The following is a 24313-nucleotide window of genomic DNA, read 5'->3' on the forward strand; positions in this document are numbered from 1 at the left end:
ATAAGTGGGAGCTAAATGATGAGAACTCATGGATACAAAGAAGGGAACAACAGACACTGGGTTCCACCTGAAGTGGGAGGATGGGAGACAGAGCAGCAGAAAAAGTATCTATTGGGTACTAGGTTTAATACGTGGGTGATGAAATAACTTTTACAACAAAGCCCCGTGACATGAGTTTACCTGTATAACCAACCTTTACATGTACCCTCAAATCCAAAATAAAAGTTAAAAACAAATCACAAGGGAGGTGTTGGAGGCCGAAAGATTGAAGGTCATGATCAACTCAGTATACCACTGGAGGCTATATGAGCAAACAGCAAACTGTTCTCATAAATGCAGAATGTTGGCAAACTGACAAACTGTGTCTGTCTGCCACTCAGAAGGAATGCTGAGGGCAGTCACGCCCCAAGTGCAGTGTTTCTTGTGATTAGGCACATATGAAGCCTGTTAGTAATAATAGGAACCTGTGATCAATTAAGCAGCTGACCAATTGTTACCTCCTCCTCCCTGCTTATTCTACCCAATAAATACAAAGGGCTGTGGAAGCTCAGGGGGGCTGCAGCTGCCTTGGCTCACTAGAAGCAGGGAGCCCTCTTCTTCTTCCCCTGACCCCCTCCTTTAAAGTAGTTACTTTTGTCTTAAATTTTTATTTCTACGTTCATCCCTTTGTTCAGTCGTGTAATGACAGTCTCAAGCAGTAACAGTTGTAATGAGTGGTCTCAAGTAGTAACAGTAGTAACTGTTGTAGTAATGGCCTCAAGTAGTAACCATGGTGGTCTGCCACAAGTGGCAACTGAACAGGGACAATCAGGGACAAACAGAGACCTGAAGAGGCCTGCAGGGACAAATAGAGATAAGTAGGGATAAATAGACATAAATAGATAAAATAGAAATAAATACAGACAAATAGAGATAGGCAGGGAAAGACAGAGACTTGCAGGTACTAACAGGGGCCATAGGGACAGACAGGGATAGATAGGGATAAAGACTAGTAAAAGACTAGTAGAGACTAGCAAAGACTAGCAGAAACTTGCAGGGACAGACAGGGAAAGATAGGGACAGATAAGGTCCTATAGGGACTTGAACGAGGAAGGTCTGCTGGAACAGAAAAATCTAAAACTAACCAGATGAATGAGAAACCCCGTTACAAGTCTGCCAGCAGCAACATAAAGTCCGTGCTCTAAAAAGGTACTGGTCAGTGCCCTACAGGTACAAAGAATGGGAAGTTTTTGAATCAGGATAATATGGGGAGTAATTTGGTTATTTTTTTTTCTCTTTTTTGTTTGGAGTTTGGTATGTACCATCTTTCTGGCATTATTTCAGGGCTTGAGAGATTTTTTTTGCCCCACTTACACCACCTATAGAAAGTGGTGAACAGGAGAGGCTTGTACCGTCTTCTTTTGTGGCTACAGAAAGGCTAACTTTAGCTTTGGCTTTCATGGATTGTAAACGTGCACTGGCACCTGTGAGATGTGCAGAGGACTTGGGAGGTTTTCTCACAGCTTGTCAAGATGTGGGAGCTGAGCTTCATTGCTCTACGGTGTTGACTCAGGCAATGGCTAATTTGGTAGCTGACAGATCTAAAAGAAGCCAAAGGTTAAGCCCTACAGTGGGAAAGTGTTATAAGTGTAGAAAAATTAGACATTTCAAAAGAGAATGCCATCAGACCTCTGGGCAGAAGGGATCTTATAACACACTTCTCAACAGAAAAAATGCCAGGACTTTGCTCTCACTGCAATAAAAGAAATCATTGGGCTAATCAACGCCACTCAAAATTTCATCAAAATGGCACCCTCCTATTGGGAAATGAGAAGGGGGCCTGGACCTGGACACTTCAAACAATGAGGGCATTCCACGTCCAGGCCACAACTCCATTTCAGGGGTGGGTTTCCGGAGGCTTATTGATTCTCTCTCCCCAGGAAGACCTAGAAGCACAGGATTAGATCTCCCAGTCAGAGAACAGGTTGCATTGGTTGGAGGAGACAAACCCACCAAGATTCACACTGGTATTTGGGGACCTTTGCCAACAGGATACATGTGATTAATTTTGGGCAAAAGCTGTCTTAACTTACAGGCCTAGGAGTTGTTGATTTGGATTATGAAGGAGAAATTCAGGCAGTGGTAATGTCACAAGATCTTTGGGTTTTGAACCAGGAGAATATATTGTGCAACTGTTGCTTATTCCCTGTAAATTGCACTCTTCTCTACATAAGAAGAAATGAGGAGATCGGGGATTTGGAAGTACAACTAGGAGAGAGATTTATGTATCACAACTCATAGCATCTAGTGGACCCACCTATACCGTGCAAATTGAAGGTTTAAGGATTGCTTTTTTGCTATATTGTCGTACGAGAAGGATAAGCCTCGATTTGCTTTCTCTGTGCCTTCTGTTAATCAGAAAAATCCTGTTTCTCATTATCAGTGGAAAGTTTTACCCCACGGCAATTAACCAAAGAGGCAGAGGCTGAGTTGCAGCTTGTAGAGCAGTTGCTCTGGGAGTGGCATACCTTGCGGCTACATCCATAAAGGCTTTTGCTTCTGTTTCAGTAGATTTACTAACATAGGGACATGCCATCAATGCTGATGACATTTTAGTCTATTCTACCAGTATCACCTTGTGTAACCACCTCTTCTGAATCATCTTGGGAAGATCACAGCCACACCCTTTCCAGCTGAGATTCGCTCCATTGGCACAGAGTTAATAGGGTATTTTCTAAATGGTAGAAATAAATCTCTCTACTCTAAATGGCGGGTCTCTAAATGTTAGAAATAAATCTCTCTACTCTCCCAGATGAGAAGGCATTCCCGAAAACCAAAGCTATCCAGCACTTCTTTAGTAAATGGCACTCTCAGAATTTTATACCTCACTTCCGCACCCTAATCACTAATCAAACAAGAACTTTCAGTTACCCAAGCCCTTTTCTAGGTCCTTTGTGCTGAGCCCAATTTTCTCTGATCTCAGGTGGGCATTTACGGCTAAGCCTGTTATCTTCAGTTTGGCCTTCCTAGGTTTTACAGTCTCCCAGTGAGTGCCCTATAATGCATGGTATAATTCTATTTCACCCTCACCATTCAGTTTCTCATCAGTATGGATTCTGTTTCCAGAAGGTTCTTATGTCAGTCAGTCTAAGTTAGAATGACACCTGTTGAGGTCTGAGTTGATCAAATCAATCTTTTCATCATTCCCAGCAAAAAAATTTCTTCTTCTTCTTTGGCATGCAATGGACTCTGTTACATCAAGTAAGTTAAGGACATCTCTGTGGCTCCCCCATGCCTAGCCCAGGAATAATGAATTGATGCATCCATGCTTGTGTAGTGCCATTTATGATACTATTATAGCCCATGGTGTATTGAGGTTAATTGGTTACATGTCTCCTTACCTTTGGAGGACAGCAAATGTGCCTGATTCATCCTTTGAATCCTCACAGCTTAGCACAGTCCTAGGGTTATATTAAGTATTCAGCTGATGTTTAATGATTGCTTCATTATCTAATGATTCTTTTTTTTTTTTTTTTTTTTTGAGACAGTGTCTGGCTCTGTTGCCCAGGCTGGAGTGCAGTGGTGCGATCTTGGCTCACTGCAAGCTCTGCCTCCCAGGTTCACACCATTCTCCTGCCTCAGCCTCCTGCGTAGCTGGGACTACAGGTGACCGCTACCATGCCCAGCTAATTTTTTGTATTTTTAGTAGAGACAGGATTTCACCATATTAGCCAGGATGGTCTTGATCTCCTGACCTCATGATCCACCCGCCTCAGCCTCCCAAAGTGCTGGGATTACAGGCGTGAGCCACTGCACCCGGCTGTCTAATGATTCTTTATATAACTTAATCTGTACAAAAACCCCCATGACACATATTCACCTATATAACAAACCTGCATGTCCTGCACATGCCTGCACACCCCTGAGCTTAAAAGTTAAAAAGAGAAAAACTCAAGAAACACTAATTTCATTCAATTTCCTTTAATGAGTACTTGTTACAGTAAAAGAGGTATAAAGTCCTGTTCCCAAGTCCAAACCACTTTTTAACTTAAATCTTGAGTTTTTCTGAATTACTCAATTTGAAGTAATTCTCTTTATACCTGAAAAATGGTTTTATTGAAATGTTTGGATTAAAAAATATGCATTGCAAGAAGCATATAACAAACATTCTGAGAGTACAAAATTAGTTGTAAAAAATAACATAATTTACCAGTAAACCCACTCATATAGAAATGTGCAAAGCCTTTTGATGTAAAAAGTTTTGTACACCAAGCACCTATTTTTATAACTTAGCTTCCCATGGAGAGATAACGGCTTGCATGCATTTTATGTATTCATAACATACATACAAGTCTCAGTCTTTTCAGTGGGATAACAGTTCACAACTCTTCGATTTGAATTGTAATGAATCTGTGACAAGGATTTTTCTCTAATGGATTCCAAAGTTAGCCAGAACTTTTAATGTCAAGATGAAAAAGCGTGTAAGGTGTTATATTTTCTTCAATTCCTTTACCACAGGAGGCTAACTCCACAATTTCCCTCATGTTTTTCATTCAGAAAAAAAAATATTAAATTTGTGTTCAGAATTATTTGATGATTGCTCTTTGTGCTGATGTTTCAGTTCCTGAAGTCAGCTTGGCTCTCACAATTTTCTAAGGTCAGGTTATTGACTTAGGTTGTATAAACATTTTTGTCTGGTTTTTGGATTTTCACTGAGAACGACCTTCCCTTAATCGTCTTCTAGATCCTAATCAGAAAGAAAAGAGAATGTGTAGACTGTAAATGTTAGGAAATTTTAAAATTTAAGAATATATTATTCTCTGTATATCTATCAGAGGCCATTATTTTTTGTAATAAACCTTAGATTATGTTTTCTTAATATCCTCAACTTATGGTGAAGCAAATATTATGTTTTGATCAAAAGTATATAAAAACAATAATTTGAAATTTAAAAATTTTAACTCTTTAGAAAATTTGTGTGAATTTGGATATTTACATAGATTTACTGACACATTCTTTAGTTAAAAAAATCAATGCAGTTGATCTTTTACTTTCAAAGGTCTGTATATTGGATTGGTTTAAAGTAAGATGTTCTTATAGTGCATTGATAAGCCTTGCATCTTCTTTTGACTACTAGTATGTAATTAACCCAGAAATTCCAAACTTGCAATTCCAAGCTTGCAATTTAGTCTAGGTTCCACAAGGGAAATTCTTGCTCTCTCAGTGTATCGGAATGTAAGATAACTTAAGTGGAGGAATTAGCAAATCCACATAGTGTAATTATGAAATAAATTGTAATGCACATGTGATATATATATAATTTACACATTTAAATGAACATTTTGTAAATAGCTATATTAATGTTTTTTGCATATATACATTTCTTATTTACTTATGTCTCAAACTGTAGCATTGTCTCACATAATACCATTTTTAAGAATTCAGGTCCACCTGCAATCTACATTTGTTTATCTCAGATATTCAACAATTTCTTTTGGACTTAACTCTTATATACACAAAATTATATGTATACTTAACTTGTATGTACAAAACATTACATATATATATATATGTATGGAGAATATACACTTGAGTCTATCTCAAGGGTTCAATATGCCTACGAGTTTACATGAGTATGTTGACCTTTCCCTTAATATTTGTTATTAGATTCTGATAGTATAGAAAATGAGAAATTTATTTTCTGATTGTTATCAAAATGCTTTTCATCGAAACTGGCTAGCTTTTCTCTCTGATCGATAACAAGTTTCAATAAAATACTTTAAAATACTTTCCTATTGTTTGATTTCTCTTCATATAACAAAAGAAGCCATATACATACATTACTATAGCCAATACACTTACCTTGAACTCTTTTGTTGGCTTGCAACTTCCTCACAGGTGTGTCTAAAATTAAATTGTTGTAGTTAGAAATACTTTGCAATTATCGCTAAAATCAGACAGGAGACTATGGTTAAGCAGAACAGTGTAAAGTCTTAAATAAGTATCACTTAGACATGAAGATTATTTTTAGTAGTAAATTTTATGATCCTCAGAGTTTCACATTTTTTGACAAAGGACAAGTAGACAGTGTTTTCCATATATCATAATGAATGTTTCTTAGTTGCAAAACACATCGTTTCATTATGGATTTTGGAGCCCCACATAATGTGCCATTTTTGCAGAGTAAATGACTTACATGATTTTTTCAACTTTTTGTAAAAAACATTGCCTTATGATGAAGAGCTATTAAATGTCATATAAAGTTTAACACAAGTATCTTCCCAGAGTTAGCCACCCATTTTTGCAGTCATACCTATGTGCAATGTATGCCTCCGTAAAATTACCACTAAGATCAATTTGTGATTCCTTTTTTGTACATGAGGACAACAAAGTAGCATTGACCTAATGATTCTAGAAATGTTATAATAAGTAATTCAGGAGGAATATGCCATCACCCTTATTCCACCCCCCAACCTGATTCAGTGTCAATCCTATGAGATCCTTTTAAAAAATTAACTAATAAAAGCTTTCATATTTAAGAACTGCAAGTGTTTCAAAACTGCTGTTTTGTGTTGTTATAGTTGTAACATATTTCTCAATTCTCCTGTTTTTCTTTTAGTTTATTGACAAGACTACCCGGTAGGCCTAAATTCACATTTTCACTCAGTTTTTGGGCATTTGAGATCAAAGAGTAAATATGGTTTCTACAGTTACTTCATTTTTCTACTTATCTTTTTAAATTTTTTCTCCAAATTTTGACTTCTTTTATATGTATCATCTATACTCAGCATGAAGTCCAATTTTTTCTATCATATACATGTTTTTAATTCACTGAAATCATATAAAAAGTAAGCAATGAAACTGTCACCGTGAATGGTTTTGGCTATATGACACCAAGCAAATTTTTTAAAAGAGAAATAACATTCAAAAAAACTTATATATTCTGTTTCTGTCTACTTAGCACATTTTCACATGTCTTTCCCCCCAGAATATAAGGCATATAATCATTTATAAAACCACATTAATACTAGAGTAAAATATAGAACTATAGAAAACTCTCACTATGTTGGATAATGGGGAGAAGTCTGTGTAAAACAGCGAAGTCTGAATTATGAAATATTCTCCATTAGATATAAATACATGTAAGTATAAATATTTCTTAACTTCAGGTTTATTTGGTAACAAAATAATGGCTTCTAAAAAATTGTCAAGAAGAGACAGATCCAACCTTTAATTGGTGCGCAGACACATTGCTTATAGTGAACTTATTAAATTCCAAATAGCAGTTAATTGTATAACTTAAAACTGCATCATAGAAGTATTTACCAATTTCTTTTCAAAACAAATGTGCTCACTCAGATTTCCTTTCATAATTTTGATAGCATCCAATTAATGAGGTTTTGCTATGATAATATTCCAGAATAAAAAACGTTCAATGTGTCAAACAAATACTTTGAAAGAACGCTTGATTAATGTGTAGAAAACAGGTTTACTCCTAGCAGCTCTCTGCTATGTCAACATGAATGAGAGTTATATTAGATCACATTTAGAGCAGCAAAACATGGGAAGATAAGCCAATTACTTGAATATGTTGGCACAAGGAACCACCCTACATCTTATTTCCTAAAGCATGCAATGTACTCAGTTCAATTATTTTGACATTTCATTTACATGTTTGCTTTTTGTATGTTTCCATGGCTATGACTATGGAAATTTAAAGTTGTGTGTGAAACATTACTTAATTGGCCATGTTAATGTCAATTGATGATTGACAGTAACATTTGATGACAGCTTACTTTGTGCTGAACATTGTTCTAAGAGCTTGTCATATGTTAACTCGTTTAGACTGTAGGTATCATTACTATCCTCACTTTCAGTTGAAGGAAACAAGCAAGAAAAGGGTCAACTAATTTGGGATTGAGTTGGGGCTCAGATTGAATGCAGACCTACAACTCAATCTACTATTCTCTATAGAGGTTGCAAATCTTAACCTCTTATATTGGCAGATTTGCGAAAACCTTCAAAAATGACTTTGTTGTTATTCCTTTTGACATAGTCTGTTATCCTCCTTTAATTGCTTGAGTCGTTTCAGAATGCATAGTTCTAAGGTAAGCACAAAAATTTTATGCATTTAATAAGAAATTTTTTCAGTTAAGGTCTCGGAAGTATATCCGTGACAAATCACAACATCAGTACTCAAAGTACCAGTTAGCCATGTTAATAGTCATGACTTAAATGATTGAGAAATATACTCAAATTATCAAAAGTACAAAAATGTACTACATGTACCACAATGTATACAATATGAACTGTTTAGATAGAAAATTCAGTTTTAGGTAGAACTTATTGAGTTGAAGAGCGTGGTTCAGATATGTATTAATTGGCCAGACCTTGGGAAAAAAAAGTCTTACATAGTGTAATCTTTACTAGCTTCTTTTATCAATGCCTTTTAGGATCTAGACAAGGGGATACTTGTGACTCAGTAATGACCTGATGGTTTTAGATAGCTGGAAAAAAGAGAACAAGCAGGTCCAATTAATGCTGGTACTAGTAATTCTACCGCATATAGTGTCTTTCCTACAAAAAGCAAAACCTTGGAGAAATGATTTGATAAAAACTTTTTTTTTTTTGTTTTTTCACAATGCTACAATAGTTGACATGGCATTGTGAAAACTGATGCCTTACAGATATGTAGAGGAGATCACACACTGGGAACTAAAGGAATAAACTTCTGGGATGATCAGAGACAAGAGCTAAGAAAGGAGTTCATTAACTAAAAATTGAATGTCATATACTTAACTTGTAGCAGTTATATATTTTCTTGGCTGAAGCAATTCTTTAATATTTAACTGGATTTTTCATAGTGGCCTCAATAACAGGGGCTTATCAAAGGGGAAGAAAATATACTTACCTGAAATTTAAGCCTAAATGAATTAAAGCAATATAAACGGATGCAGCTACTAATTTATTGATTCCCTAAAAAGCATTACCATTCTACAAAGCTGCTTACTATGGCAAGGACTAAAAGAAAAAAAAAGAATTCAATTTGATCTTCATAATGTGTTTGTCTCTTCCCTCAAATCCTTAGATTTTTTTTCCTAGCAGACAGTTGAGCATTTAGGGGTAGATAGGAAATTCTTTGTTAGATCCTACAGGAATCTTTGGTTCCGTTATGGCTCTGTTGTGCTATGTATTCTTAGAATTCTGGGAGGAAACTTGTATTTTTCAGACATATATATTTCTATTGAAGGAAAATTCAATCATTGGTTGAATTAAAAATTTTTAAACTATCACTGACAAGTTTCTAAATACTATTTAAGAGATTTTACGTTTATTAAACTACAGAATATAGAAATAATAATTGCTAAAAATATAGAAAGTCCCAAGATAATTTACATTTTCTTGGACATAGTGATACAATTTTTAAAAGTATAAGCTGAAAAGCCATCTGGACTGTGTTTTGGATAAACATCAAACTTCAGTTATGTTTCTCAATTAATAGTATATTTCAAAGTGCCTATTTGGTTTTTCTAAAGAATTTAAATACATGTTTCACAAAAATAATTTTTCAGCTTAATACTTTCCTTGTTAAAAAATGAAGTAGAAATTTATTTATTCAAATGTCAATGATACAAATTATGTATCTATATAAACACAACATCTTTGAATAATTACTATGTAGGTTTCGTGTAAGATTTTGAATTCTTTCTTTTTTGTTCTTAAGGTTCATTTAATGCCACAGACAGAGAACATTCCATAAAAGATTAAGATTAATTTTATATGCAAAATAACTTATATCTGCAGGTATAGATTATCACTCAAACTGTTAGAAGAAACAGATATTCATTCCCAAGAATATAGTTTTGGAAAAGAATGTTACTAAATGCACTATTTTTGGCTATATGTACGCATAGAATTTAAAGACATGCCTTGATTGCTCTTATGGGGGCAGTGAATATAATTTTTTAAATATAAAAAGTATATCAAATTTGGACTTGCTTAACAACTAGCAATTTAACAATTATTTCCCTTTCACATACTTAAAAGGTCCTTAAAATTATCTGAATCAAAGCAAAAAAAATATTCATTGCTCCCCAAACTTTATACCATAGAACTTTTTAAAGACTGTTTAAACTAGTAATCATTTCTTCATAACTATTAACTACCATTGAACCAATCCATCTATTAAGACAACAGTGGATGTTGTCTTTTTTTTTTAACCTAATTAAAAGAAAAAAATCTGCTTGCTCAGTCTTTAAAAAGTTGAACTCAGTCACTAGAACCTGTTAAGGGGGTTAGTTGTTGTCCTTTTACTAACCTCCCTGAAGCAGTCTTTTAATTTCTTCATCTTCAAATAAATGACCATCACCACCTTCAATGAATTTGGTGACCTTGGTGACCTCTGAGAGGATACATGTTTATAGCAGAAATTGGTTTATATAACAAAATAAAGACAGCGGACTTAATGTCATAAATAATGGCATCTGCCCAATAATGAATTCCAGTCCAACACTCGATTCTTTCACAACTTTTAGTGCTGTTATCTGACATACTAACATTCTTATAAAGTTGTTGAACAAAATACTGTATTAAAAAACAAATATGACTGCCATTTATGCTTAATTCCTTATTCTTGTGCTTTTTTCTTGCTGGTATGGAAATGAACAATAGAATGAGATAGAGTATAAAACATGTAGAATGCCTCACAGATTATTTTAGACTTGTATACGGATAGCTTAGGTAAAGTCACATTCTTATTTTCCTAGAAATGCTGACCTTCTTGGAACAATTTCTTCAGAGTTTCTTCTGTTTCTCCGCCTCCAGTAGAAATCCTAGTGTATTTTATTTCAGGACCTGTGAGAAGGACAATGAAATAGGTCTAAAACAGAAGTAGGCAAACTTCTGTGAAGTGACAGAGAGTAAGTATTTTACACTTGTGGGCCATGTAGTCTGTGTTGCAACTGTTGAACTCTGATACTTCAGTGTGAAAGCAGCCTTAGGTATTATATAAATGGATGGGAAAGACTGTGTTCCAATAAAACTTTATTTCCATAAATAGGTGGCACAAGCCATACTTGCTCACTAATTGTTTAAACAAATACTTAAAGAATAGCTGGATTAAGAATTTTAGGCTAATTTTAGGCCAACTGGACGCTAGTTTGGAAGTCTGATATGAGGTTTACTAAAATTATTGATCAATTGCTTTGTATTTACTTGCTTCTATTTTGGCATGTAGATGTATAGACCTTAAGATTAATGGAAACTCAAATGAGGAAATGGCTTTTCTTCTAGGGTCCTCGAACTCATTAACACACAGTAAAGTGAAAATGGTATATCATATCAATGGTATATCATATTACACGTATGTATGCGTACATGTAATAAAAACAAATGCTTTTAGATTTGTCTGCAAATTTTCAATTCAGAGTAAAACATAGATTACATATTTAGAATAATATTATATCTGCCAAAATATGAAGTAACTTTAGTAATCACTATGAAAATGACTTGTTTCTTTAATGATTCTTATATTTGGGGATTAACTATAATTTGATTTTTATAATCTAGGCATAGATCCATGTATGGAATTAATGGCTACCTGTAATGATTCGTTCTTCTCGTGTCTCTTTTTCAGTTATTTCCACAGGCACTCCATCAATGATTTTGGTGTATTTTTTAATAATTGGCTCTAAAAGCAGGGGAATACAAATGCATTTGATTTACTCTTATATTTTGACTATACATCCATAAGCTAGACATTGTAATGATTAACTATATTTCTACAAATATTACCATTTAAGATTCAATCATAAACATTTTTAGAACATGTCCCAAAAAATCATATCAATAGGGATCTAAAAGGTAATAGCTATGTCCTGAATCTTGGTTGAGAGAGAGGGCCATTTGACATGCTAACTCTCCATGTCATACTTGTTTTCTGGATGTGGAATAAATACTTAGTGAGAATGCGGGAGTTCTATATCATTGGAATGGGAGCCCTATCATAAATCCTAGTAGTGGAGTGGCTTATTAGACAGACACTTATACAATAGTCATTTTTTCCTACTGTTTCTAATATTTCCTTTTATACTGACATTAGTGTTACAATTTTATTCCACAATCCTCACTTGTATATGCAAAAATCATGACATTTTGTTGGGCCTGGTGACTTAATAGATAAATTAATTTCAACTAGATCCATTAAAAGCTAACTATGTTTTATTTCTGACCAGCTAATAGAACTCATAGCTGAGAAAATAATTCCCACAATTTTTATAAAATAAGAACAAAGAGAAAATATCGGATGTTCAATATTTCTAAACCAACACTATTTCAAAATAATCACAGCGAAGGTAGTCGGCCCCAGGTAACATACAGAACGCACCTCCATGGATCACTTCAGTTATTGTTTCACCTTCTTTAATCAGTCTAAATTCAGGTTCACCTTCAATTTCGACTTTTGCTAGTGTGGGTCCTGGGACATTATTTTAGGAGACAAATTATCATGTTAAAACAGTCCTTTAAATTTACCGGAATAGGACATTTATTTCAACATTTAGTGTTACTCAACTCAAATGTCAAAGTGGTTTCAGGCTCTATGAAGTCACTTTTAAATATTTCCCATTGTCTTCAAATTAGACAAGAGTTATGAGAACAAATGATTTAGTCTGTTTTTGTACTACTAAAATTACTTTCATCTCCTTTAGCTTTTAAACAGATGGATAAATCCATCTGTTTATTCGTAGTTATAAAGTATGATTACGCAAAATATTATATGTGGCTACACTTTGCAGATCACGCAGTATGTACACATTTGTGTTTCTCTGATAACTGGTGTAGATCCCACTTTATCATACTGATATTGTCTATTACTTTTTCCTTATTAAAATTTTTCATTTAAGTTTTAAAATCACTCAGTACCTTATATTTTTGATCTAGTGGGTATAGGAGTGAACATAAGAAAGTACCAAATGTATACCTACCTTTAAGATGCTGAATGTCAGGTTTTATGAGGAAAAGAATTTGAGTACTTACCTTCTGTATGGGAATGATACAAAATTAACCAATTAATAGATAAACAGTCCTTCAAATGCAAAAGTTAAACTAGTGTTGCATTTGACTTGCAAAATGATTTTGCTACCACAGAAAATCATTTTGAAGGTTAGAAAGCTGCTTACTACATTAGTGAATTAAGACTGTTTCACAGAGGAGTAAGAAAAATAAGTTCAGTACATTTAACTCATACTGTAATAGCTTTCAATAGTGGAATGCAACTGTTGCTTGCTTATCTTTGAGAGCATTTTTTTTGCTTGTTCAGAAATTGTCAATGTACATGATTACCAAAACTAAACCAGCCTAGAAAAATCCAAAATAATGAAAATAAAAGTAAAGTTTTTTGAAACCATAAGTATTTCATGCCATAACATTTGATATATAAGGCCAAGGGATATTGAGCACAAAACATAAAGCCAGGTTTTTAAGGTGCGGTAACTTCAAAAGAAAGGATGCCTAAGGAATTTAAGAACCAACAATGCGTTAATAAAATATCTAAATCAATATTTCTTTAGAAAAGCCAAACTGAAATTTTGGAAACATCGTTTATAGTTAAGCTCTATGAAAGAAGAGATTTTCTCAAAATTGTTTTCCTATTTACTGCCAACACCTCAGAAAGTACCCAGCACAATAGCTGCTCAATAACTATTTGTTGAATTGAATTTTAGCTGATTTATTCTTAATTCCAAAATGCTGTTATGTATCTTTTATAAGAGACACCTTAAAATTGTGTCCTGGAGTTCAATTTATTTAGTAAGAATTTAAAAGTCATCAATAAATCTGTAATTGTTCAAACAGTAAGAAGGAAATGCCAGTAGCGATCTTGGAAGCTGGACCATTGTAAATTACTACTAAGATAAATATTTATTTCCTTCATTATGCTACACAGGAGCGTAATTTCTGAACTCAAGTTATTAATGAATAGGTGACACAACTCCATTTTTCATCCATGTTCCCTTTATAAAAAGAAGCCAGGTAGAGATGACACTCCAGTATGAGCTTAACTGAATAAAGATTAGTAGGATAGAATCCTACTGACAAAGATTGAGGAGATAAATAAGTTGAATAAAGAAGCTTCAAAGGAGAAGAATCTTTGAAAATAAGAACATTGGCACATGTAAATAATTTCAGGTAAAGAAGCTGTGCACAATTATAGTGCAAAATTTTAGGGAATCTGATTTTTAAAAACAGGACAAGATTTGATTTTAAAATCAATTGTATTATCAAAGATCATTGTGTCATGTTTTATTACAATGATCAAGGAACATTTTTTCAACAAAAATTTCTGATTTAATTTCTTCTTAAAATACCGAATTCTCTTCATCACTATAGAAAGTCAATTAAATAATTATAATTATAGTATTTTTTTCAAGAAAAAAACAAGGATAGATTTCAAAGAATAACTCAATTTTAAGTCTCAAGAATAAATACTAATATAGATAACTAATTAGCTAGGAAATAAGTTTTTACCTATGTATTTTCAATGTATAAATTTAAATTAATGGCTTACTTTAAAAAATATAGATAAAAGTATTCAAGAAGTTACCTTCTCAAACCATCAAAAGAAACAGCAAAACCAAACATAATTACAATTAGAGTTTCCCAAAGATTCCATCAAAGATATAATCTTTTCTCTTTTTGGAAGACTGTTTCTAGCTTTCTTATAGCAGAAAGAAGATAACTAGTTCTTTTCTCTGGGTAAGGTGCTACATTAAGATGCTTATACATGGAAATTTTAAAAAAAATTAAATTGTGATCCTTGGACATAATTAAAATACAAGAAATGAAAGTAACGTCAAAGATGTTGAAGTTGGCTAACATACGTAGTAGGAGTAGAGAGAAAAGTAAGTTCTTATTTAATGTTCAAGTCTGAAACATCAGGAGAGAATGTGTGTGTGTGTGTGTGTGTGTGTGTGTGTGTATTATATATCTCTCATATATAATATATACGTCTGTACGTAAGAATATGTTCAGGACTGGAATTAAGTATTTTAAAAATCAATTCACTGCATAAACTACTCATTTTGTTTTATAATTCTGATGGTCTAATTAAAAAATATGTCATGTGTGGTTGTAATTTTAAAAGCTTTCAGTAAACATAGCTTATATGCTATCTTATGTTACACAATGAAAAATGCCTATACTTTTTTTTTGGAAGAGCTTCTTGTATTGTTATAAAAAAGAACATGTGGGAGATTGGAAACAAAGCAACATAAAGAGTAGACAGCCTGTAGGAGTCTGACTAAAGTAAAAAAAACTCATGATGTATTTGTTTAGTGAGTATCTGTTTACTAAGTTAATGCAATGCCAATTAGATTCAAATTAAATCAAGTACAAGCAAATGTACTGAAAGTATTAGGAATGCATCATCTACTTTGCTAAATAATTTGCACTCCGCATTCTGCAATTACATGAGCATGCCATTGGTATAATATTGGTTATATAACATTTAACATGTTAGTTTTTAAAAGAATGTAGATACATTCATAGAAATCAGTATTTTTACAGATGTTTTTACAATAAAAGGAACCATGTATAACATTGATTTTTACCTTCAGTTTTGATAATAGGCTGAAGACTGCCTTCAATCACTTTAATTTTTGGTTCCACAACTTTGGTTATAATTTTAGTTGCTGAAAGTATAGAAAGTGGAACATGAAAGATATTTACATAAAAACCTGAACAAAGATTCTTTTTTTTTTTTTTTCCTTTTCTTTTTTGTCTCTGTAGGATACTAAGGTACAGGACGTGGTAATATGTTCAGGCAGTCAGCTACAGGAAATATTTATGGTACGTAATATAATATCTTCTGATGTCCAGGTGTTGAACTCTGAAGTCTAGTGACTTGAATTTGATCTAGTGAAATATATACTCACGAAGTGAGGAATTATATCTAGAAATCTGTAATTTTTAATTGTACCACTAAAGCGCTTTACCTTCTTTTGTACTTCTTGAAAATACTGGCTGCATTGCAACAGAAGACAAATATGATTAATGTCATGCAATTCATAATATCTTAAATTGCATTGCTGGATTCTTTCTCAGTTAAAAGAAAAAATGAAAGAAAAAGGCTTTTAAAATGTTTTTCATGCATCTGATAACAGTGACATAGAAAGGAAAAAATGAAACATAGTTCAGAATACTTAAAAGTAAGAATAAATTTCAGCCAGCCAGACGTGGGCTCTATTCAACAAACATGATATGATCAGTATTTAAGTTATAGGCTAAAATGTCTTTAATTTTCAGCTTTGTTATCACTATCCTTTTTTTTTTTTTAAATTTAAAGGTATATATTTTAAACGTGTGTCGTCTACCTAAGTAAGATAATAGTCTTTGAACTAGGTACTATGTTTGCTGTTTGGGTATAGGTTCACTAGAAGCCCAAACCCCAGCATTACTCAATATATCCATCTATCAAACCTATGTGTGTACCCCCCTGGATCTATAATAAAAGTAAATTAAAATAAATTAAATACCAGTCAACTATTTGGTTGACTTTGGTTGTACTGATTAACTGGAAATGTGCCTCTGAAGCCACACAGCCAGAGCAACTGGCTTTTTGTCATTTCTAATGAAAAGCCTTGAAAGATGGTTCTATTAGATAAAGGGCCACACTGAAGCTAACTGTGCATCCAGATCACATCAAAACAGCAGAGGTGAGATGTTAGCACAGCTTCGGTTTCTGCAGTTCTCACCTCATGCTTGTAAGATGTTTAGCTGTGTCAACTTTTTGAATTAATGTGGGTTCTTAGCCTTCATAGACCCTGTGTTTCAGCTTTATTAGGTTTTGTATTTTGAGATCTCAAATTGTGAAGCTCTAAAATAAAACAAATCTGTGTGTTCAGGTATTGGTTCCACAGGTGGTCTTGCCACAGAAGAACCTTTCCATGAAGGTCGAATATGAATACACAGGGCTCTCTATTGCTACTATCAAAATGGACTAATTCCTTTTAGCTTACATTTTTTACATCATGTTAAGGAATCTGACGTTTTGGATGTTCAGTTTGTTGGTAGTTTTCATTTCAATCTTGATTTTCTGCAGACTTAAATAGTCTTGACAGGTGAAACTCTGAAGATTAAATATTGATTTTAGCCCTCTCCAAGTCAAATGTTCCATATTTGACAACTTATACCAAAAACAGCATCCTTCCCCTCAACTATACACTTTAAAATGGATGTTATTTTGGGGATGAGGATAATATGCAACAAAAAATTAGAGGAATTTTAGAAACAAGTCAACAACGAAATATAAAAATAGAAAATTTGGTTTAATTTATCTTTACTTCTATTTCAAAATACTTCTTAATAACTGCATACCGTCTAAGGAGGAGTAAAAGAAACATCTTACACTGGAATGTAAATGTTAGAGTTGTTTCAAGGCCTCTGGGTAGGTAGGGAAGGACCATTGAACTTGTGTGTCTTAATAAAATGTAGCTTATGCTCTGTGAGTGAGGATGCAATTTAGTAGGAGAAAATAATTATATTTTTGCTCATTGTAATCAAGATATTGCATTCACATATATAGAAAGTAGTGAAACTAACATGGATAAAGAAAGAAAGCTAAAGAAATGTAGTGGAAATGTGTATATACATGCATATGTATATATTTATACCTTTGATGAAAGATGACATAACATGTCTGATGAATAGAGCACATAAGGATTGCTTAATTTTCAGAAAACATATTTTTTACAAGATTGTATTCCCATGATGAATCATATCTATTCCAATTAAATCTTTAATACAGTGCTGAGCTGGCCTGATCCTGGAATTGCATGTTATTATTACATAATTGAAATCAACAAGAGCAGCAGACATTTTGTTTTGCTCCTTACATTGGCTTTACTCCTTTTCCATATATAGTATAAATCTTAAGGGAAATTTTCTTAATTAAATAACTGGATGCTCATGGTATAAAATGGAATGATTTTCTAGCCAGAATAAATGTGGGTATTGAAGTAATGTTTTAGCTACTGATACATGTTGAGTGTTTAATTACAGAGCCAAAACAAAATGAAAAGAATTTCTGCTTGAAAGCTACAGTGAAATAAAGAAAGAGAGAAAAGATAAACAAAGAAAAAGCCATGATGGAAAAGACATACTACAAGCTACACTTATGAGAATGAAGTACCCTTTATCATTCTTAAGTAGTAGAGGTTTAATTTTGATAATCTGGTAGTGTCAGAGATCAAAGAACCCTGGAATTTGGAAACTTTAAATTTGTCACGTGGCAGATTTTTTGTTCCTTTGTCCAATTTAGGATGGGAGAGTTTTTGAACTGCCACCTTATAAACATTGGTATTCTTCAACACGTGCTTCTCAGCCTTCCCTTAGATAGCTCGGGGCTTGGTGGCGTGAACAACAAGTCTGTGTCCACACATCTGAATTTTTAGATATTTCTAGAGGGTCTTTTTGCCATCTCTTCCTTTATATGTCTTTTTTTTTCCTGGCTCTTTGCCACGCTAATATTATATTTTGCTGTCTTTCTCATGTCATATCATTTCTGTTTTTCCAATGAGTGGGGAAGAAGTTCATTGGAGTTGAAGGTTATCTGAGACCTCAAGCCTTTTTTCAAGTGAAATGAGATTGGCCATAGTTTGGAATTCTAAGTACCAGATTATCAATAATCTCTGTAAATACAAAGAAATGTATTGTTTTCTTTTTTCATACCTTGCCACCCATGTGGCCAATATTTATTATATACTTACTATAGACAGTCACGGGGATTTCTTTGAAGGTGCTACCACGAACAAACTGAAAATAAATGTTTATATTTAGTAACATGAAATGTGATAGTTGTGTTAACAAAACCATGGCACCACTTTAATTCTTATTAAAGTAAAAATAGTGAAGCTATTATTACACTTAATAGAATTGAAGTCCTCATATAAATCATCTTCCAATTCAATGTTATCAGGTCAGAGGGCATAAAAATCATTGGATTCATTACTCAGAGATTTAAAAATTATATAATAATTAATCCAAAGTTAACTGTATTTATTAAACACAATTTTATGTTTCCTGCTTTTACCCTACATTGAAAAAAAAGAAAAATATTCCGTTCCCTTTAATCTGTGATGAGTGACAATTTTTTATAAGTGAATGTTCTTTCCTTTATATTCTGCAGTGAAAGTATTGAATGATACAAAGATTTTAGTCATTTATGTACCATTTTATTTTTCTAAATTGGACTGTAAACTTTTTGAATAAAGACATGTCCAATTTAAATACATATTTTTCATAACATTTTATACAATACTTGGTCCTGAGTAGCTTTTAATAGATATTTGTTGAACAAAACTATGAGGAAATGATGTCATTTCTTTACAGGTGGGCCAGTGGTACATAAACAACAAAAAGTAATCCAAGCCCACTACATATTTACTTATTAATGCGTACATTTCTAGCCTGTTATGTTAAACCTGCATATGTGTGCTACATATTAGAAATAAATCAAGTAACTTTTAGGCCGGGCGCGGTGGCTCACGCCTGTGATCCCGGCACTTTAGGAGGCCGAGGCGGGTGGATCACAAGGTCAGGAAATCGAGACCATCCTGGCGAACACAGTGAAACCCCATCTCTCCTAAAAATACAAAAAAAATTAGCCGGGCATGGTGGCGGGCGCCTGTAGTCCCAGCTACTCGGAAGGCTGAGGCAGGAGAATGGAGTGATCACGGGAGGTGGAGCTTGCAGTGAGCTGAGATCCTGCCACTGCACTCCACCCTGGGCGACAAAGCGAGACTCCATCTCAAAAAAAAAAAAAAATAAATAAAAAAATAAATAAATAAATCAAGCAACTTTTAGTACCTTAATTTGGATGTATTTGATTAATTTATTAAGTATTTCCAGCAGTTGATCATTTCCAACAGGTGTGTCTATGAAGAGAAATATTAAATGAATATTGGTAAGAAAGCATAAAATAAAAATCGAGGTTCATATTAAAAAAAGACTTAGCCCATCAATGAGTTCAATAATTACAAACCTGCTGGATAGAGGAGTTTATCTACAACATGAATTACACCATTTGTTGTCATGATGTCAGATTCTTTTGATTTCAATTCATTCACCAGAAGTGTATCATTTACCTATCAAAATAGGAGGCAGTTTCAATGAGGAAATTTCATTAAGGATGAATATTTAGATAACTTAATGGTGGATGAACACTATCATAAATTCATTCTAGACAACTTACTTCTTTCAGAAAGATTTTGCTTCCTTGTGTGGTCTTTAAAATGTTAGTAACACCAGGTTCAAATCCTTTTCCAATGAAAACTCCTGGTGTCAGGTGATAAAGAATGATGTTTTGAAGAGCATTTTTGTCCCCTAGGGGAATATATATGTTTATTTTTATTGAAAATATGACTTTTTGATAGACAAGGACTAAGAAACAAAACACTTATTAGTCTTTATCTTTTTCCATATTGTACTTTCTCCTAATGTCATTATTCTCTCAAGTAGATATCAATGCTATGTCAAAACATACAGTTATTTCAATTAGCCTAATCAAAATAGAACCCAACTTACTGGGAGAAAAAAACCTATTTATTTTCTAAATTATAACTGTTTTCTTCTTTGTCCCCTAATTACATGGTCTTTAATAGAAACCACATAAGTGAACATCTAGCCCAACAACATGACAGTAAGCAGTTTAAGAACATTACTGAGTGACCCTCCACACATCCCAAGTGGACGAAATAAAAGGAAACTAAAGCTAGCCATGAATACCAGAGAGGGGGCATTTTTAAGGCAGACATCTGGACAGGAAAGCTTGAGAAAGAAGTGAGATCCTTAAATGAAAGGGAAAATATCTGGAATTCACTTCTACTTACGTATCAGAATTTCTTTTTCTTCACTAGTCATTCCCTTAAAAGCATCATTGGTTGGCACAAATAACGTCCAGTCTCCAGGTTGTGTCAGGAGCTCTTTCAAGTCTGCGGCTTCGAGTAGGCTGAGGAAGGTGCTAAGTGGGAAGAATGTATATGTATTTTGTCAGATTTAGATTTAGGTATGTTCACCTACAGTGCATGTAATAGAATAGAATCCATGTATTGTGGAAAGCATGAGAGAACTGCTCATACATTTTCATATGTTTCAAATACAATACCTGTTAAAAGTTTTATCATGAAAAATGATTGAAATATACAATATAATTTTTAATTTTTTTCATCTGATTTCATCCTATAAAACTTGACAAGGTCACACATAACAAAAAAGAAGCATTTTTATCGTGTAATACTCTACAAGACAGTCTTTGCTATATATACCATAAATTTCTAAAAATTAATTAAAAGAAAAATGTCAAGAAGTAGTTTAGTCTGTTAGATTTGTTTTCACACATGAAATCTTACAATGGTGTACCAGAAAGTAGCAGTGAAAACATACATCAATTTTGAAAACACTTGTATGAACATTTTATTCTAAATTCCATTTTCAACCACATAGGAGACTGAATGCCTTTTGGGATACTGCCTATGAAACAAAAATATGCCAATAGCTCTCATTCTTTGTGGAGGTGCCACTAATAGGCTTACCTAAAGCGCTTATCTTGTTTTAACTTTTCATGGAGGGATTTCTCTGCTGGCTTGATGATCTCACGGAATATGTGAATAGCACCATTTCTCCCTTGCTTACTCCCTTTCTCCATGCATGAATTTTCAATGCAGACAGCCTAGGAAAGGAAAGAAAGGGATGGGGTGTCATTTTCCTTGCTTGAAATTTCCCATATAGATGTAACTATATAATTAAGTTTCCGGATCGGCCCTCCTGAGAAGTTGCCTGGTGTCTGAGGCCACAGGAACAGCTTCTTTCCTCTGTTTTCAATGACTCACACAAACTCACAAGACACTTCTTATCTAGCCAGGTTTTTTATTAATAGTCAAGCTACCCTATGGATCAGGCAGGTAATTTTGTCAATAAATTACAAAAGTTCCATGGAATCCCACTTCTACATTTTTTATAATTTCTATTCAGATTTGAACTATTTCTCTAGACCCTCTTTTGGTCAACACTATCTGTAAGGTTTCCTCACTTTAGCGCTTTTAGTGATCTTCACAAATATTTACTTTATTTTCTTGACTGTAAGACCCTATACATCACTGTAAGTCAAATCATTGACATATTTATAGCTTTTTGAACAAATGTGATATATACACACATATATTTGTATATACAAAATTTAAAGTGCAGCACATTTAATGCATACTTAAAAATGTTTGGAATTTTGTGGCTGCAGGGAGCTGTTGACATGTGCCAGATTCAGTTCTAGGTAATGCCTGACTTCCTGTGAAGTCTTTTAGCTGTAGCTGTACGTGTTATCTGGACAAATACTGAACGTATCATTAGTTGCACTGTAATTTTGATAAGCAATATTTCTATAAATTTTCCTGCAGCAAAATGTATGTTAGGGCTGGGTGCAGTGGCTCATGCCTATCATCCCAGCACTTTGGGAGGCCAAAGTAGGAGGTTCACTGGAGGCTGAAAGTTTGAGATCAGCCTGGGAAATGTAGCGAGACCCCATCTCAAGAAAAATTAAATTAAAAAATTAACCAGGGTGATGTTTTGCACCTATAGTCCTAGCTACTCAGAAGACTGAGGTGAGAGGGTCCCCTGGAGCCAAGGAGTTTAAGGTTACAGTGAGCTATGATTGTGCCACTGCACTCCAGCCTGGGTGACAGTGAAATTCTGTTTCTCAAAAAAAAAAAAAGTACATGAAGACCCTTTTTTAGAGTCCAGAAATCTCTATGTGCCAATAAAGGTTTATCTTGAAAGCCATTCAAAAGATATTCAGATGCTGACTGGTTATTTTACAGTATAAGATCACCTTGCATATTTGATTCATTATAATGAAATGTTTTGAAATGAAAAACATTTTAGTAGAGACAACATAGTGCTAACACATTGTATGTGTAGTCAATGCAGAAACTAATCAACACCTTGTAAAACATTTATTATTTCTTATTGCAAACAATCATCATAAAGAAAAATGGTGTGTAAGCAGAGAACAGAATTACCTTGTAAATTGTAAAGTACTCTGCAAAGGAAAAGTTTATTTTAAAAAATTTACTACTTTCTGGAATTTAAAATAATTGATGCTCTAGAATAGAAAGTTATTCATAATGAAACACATGCAAACTATCTGAGTTTTGAATACATAGCACTTGTTGTGGACTTTGCTCACAGTCTTTTCACCCAAGCTACCCAGTTCCCTGATGCTTCTATGAATATTTACTATTAGAACCACACTCATAAAATTCTGTGAAATATTCATTGAAACAGCATTATTTGACATGTCATTTTACAGACTTTTTATTTTGTTGTGATTCACTTACTGTACGATATACGAAGACTCTGAGCTGTTTGCCTCCAATGGTTTCCAGTATTTGCCCATTGTAAAGCTCATTAAGGCCAACTTTTACTTTCAATATGTGATTCTGCAGAATTAATTTAAGGAGGCGCTGATCCATGCTGAGAGTATCATCTGTAAATAAATTCATTAAGAAAGAGCATTATTTTATTTAGAAAACATTCAAGTTTCTCCTGGTAAGAGAGAATCATATAAACAGATAATCCCTGACATTATTAATATCATGGATTTTGCACTCATACAATACATGAGTCAACCAAATGCTAGAAACTAACAATTCGATTCACCAAGTAGAAACTCTGTGACCTATTGTATTAAATGACAATAATACAGTTCCAACCAGTTCAATCAATGAGTTTCACCTCTGTAAGGGCTACATAGTTTTGTAGTGGTCACTGGCAAATGCTAAACCTTAATGGTGGCCAAGGCTTTGTCTGATAATTAGATATCCATTAGTCACATGAAAGAACTATTGATGAATCCTTTGTAAATTAATCTTGATTACTGAAAAGAGAATCAAAGCAAACAGCCTCTTAAATATGGGTTATTGTCAAAACACATGGGCAGGATTATTACGAAGAAGAAAGTCACGATATCTAGGAATTCAATTTTTTTGATTAATAGTTTTTATATCACAATTTAGCATTTGGAAAAACAAAAAATTGTGTTACCTATTTTTAATTAATAAATGTTGCCTAACAATTTAAATATGTCTGTGAAATCATTTTCCTGAGAAAGGTCGAATGCTGTATGAATCTGAACATGGTCTGTGAATAGCAACTACTAGGTGAAATATTTATATATACTATTTTACATCATGATATGGAAGTGTATAAGTCTCTTCATTTTATTTATTTATAATTTGACACCCTTACTGTCCAAATTTTGAGATGCAAAATACACCTATTTATTTCTAAA

At 33.6% G+C, this 24313-nt stretch overlaps 1 protein-coding gene across 8 annotated transcripts in view; it reads right to left on the reverse strand.

Moving 5' to 3' along the window:
* Nucleotides 1-3944: 3944 nt before the first annotated feature.
* The window catches only part of POSTN (periostin), a 35771-nt gene continuing 15402 nt past the window's right edge, over nucleotides 3945-24313 (reverse strand). The window contains exons 10-23 of one of the 8 annotated variants that reach the window (XM_054446865.2): nucleotides 23361-23509; nucleotides 21564-21700; nucleotides 20862-20992; nucleotides 20225-20355; nucleotides 20015-20117; nucleotides 19840-19907; nucleotides 18741-18786; nucleotides 15585-15665; nucleotides 12365-12454; nucleotides 11579-11668; nucleotides 10756-10833; nucleotides 10298-10381; nucleotides 5842-5883; nucleotides 3945-4726 (exon numbers count right to left, since the gene is read on the reverse strand). In XM_054446865.2, the coding sequence (XP_054302840.2) occupies nucleotides 4689-4726; nucleotides 5842-5883; nucleotides 10298-10381; nucleotides 10756-10833; nucleotides 11579-11668; nucleotides 12365-12454; nucleotides 15585-15665; nucleotides 18741-18786; nucleotides 19840-19907; nucleotides 20015-20117; nucleotides 20225-20355; nucleotides 20862-20992; nucleotides 21564-21700; nucleotides 23361-23509 (1268 nt within the window). In that variant the 3' untranslated portion in view covers nucleotides 3945-4688. The remainder of the gene's footprint in view (nucleotides 4727-5841; nucleotides 5884-10297; nucleotides 10382-10755; nucleotides 10834-11578; nucleotides 11669-12364; nucleotides 12455-15584; nucleotides 15666-18740; nucleotides 18787-19839; nucleotides 19908-20014; nucleotides 20118-20224; nucleotides 20356-20861; nucleotides 20993-21563; nucleotides 21701-23360; nucleotides 23510-24313) is intronic. The other 7 variants (XM_054446866.2, XM_054446868.2, XM_054446867.2 and 4 more) reach the window with 7 other exon arrangements.

Source organism: Pongo pygmaeus, chromosome 14 (genome assembly GCF_028885625.2).
Source record: "Pongo pygmaeus isolate AG05252 chromosome 14, NHGRI_mPonPyg2-v2.0_pri, whole genome shotgun sequence".
NCBI lineage: Eukaryota > Metazoa > Chordata > Mammalia > Primates > Hominidae > Pongo > Pongo pygmaeus.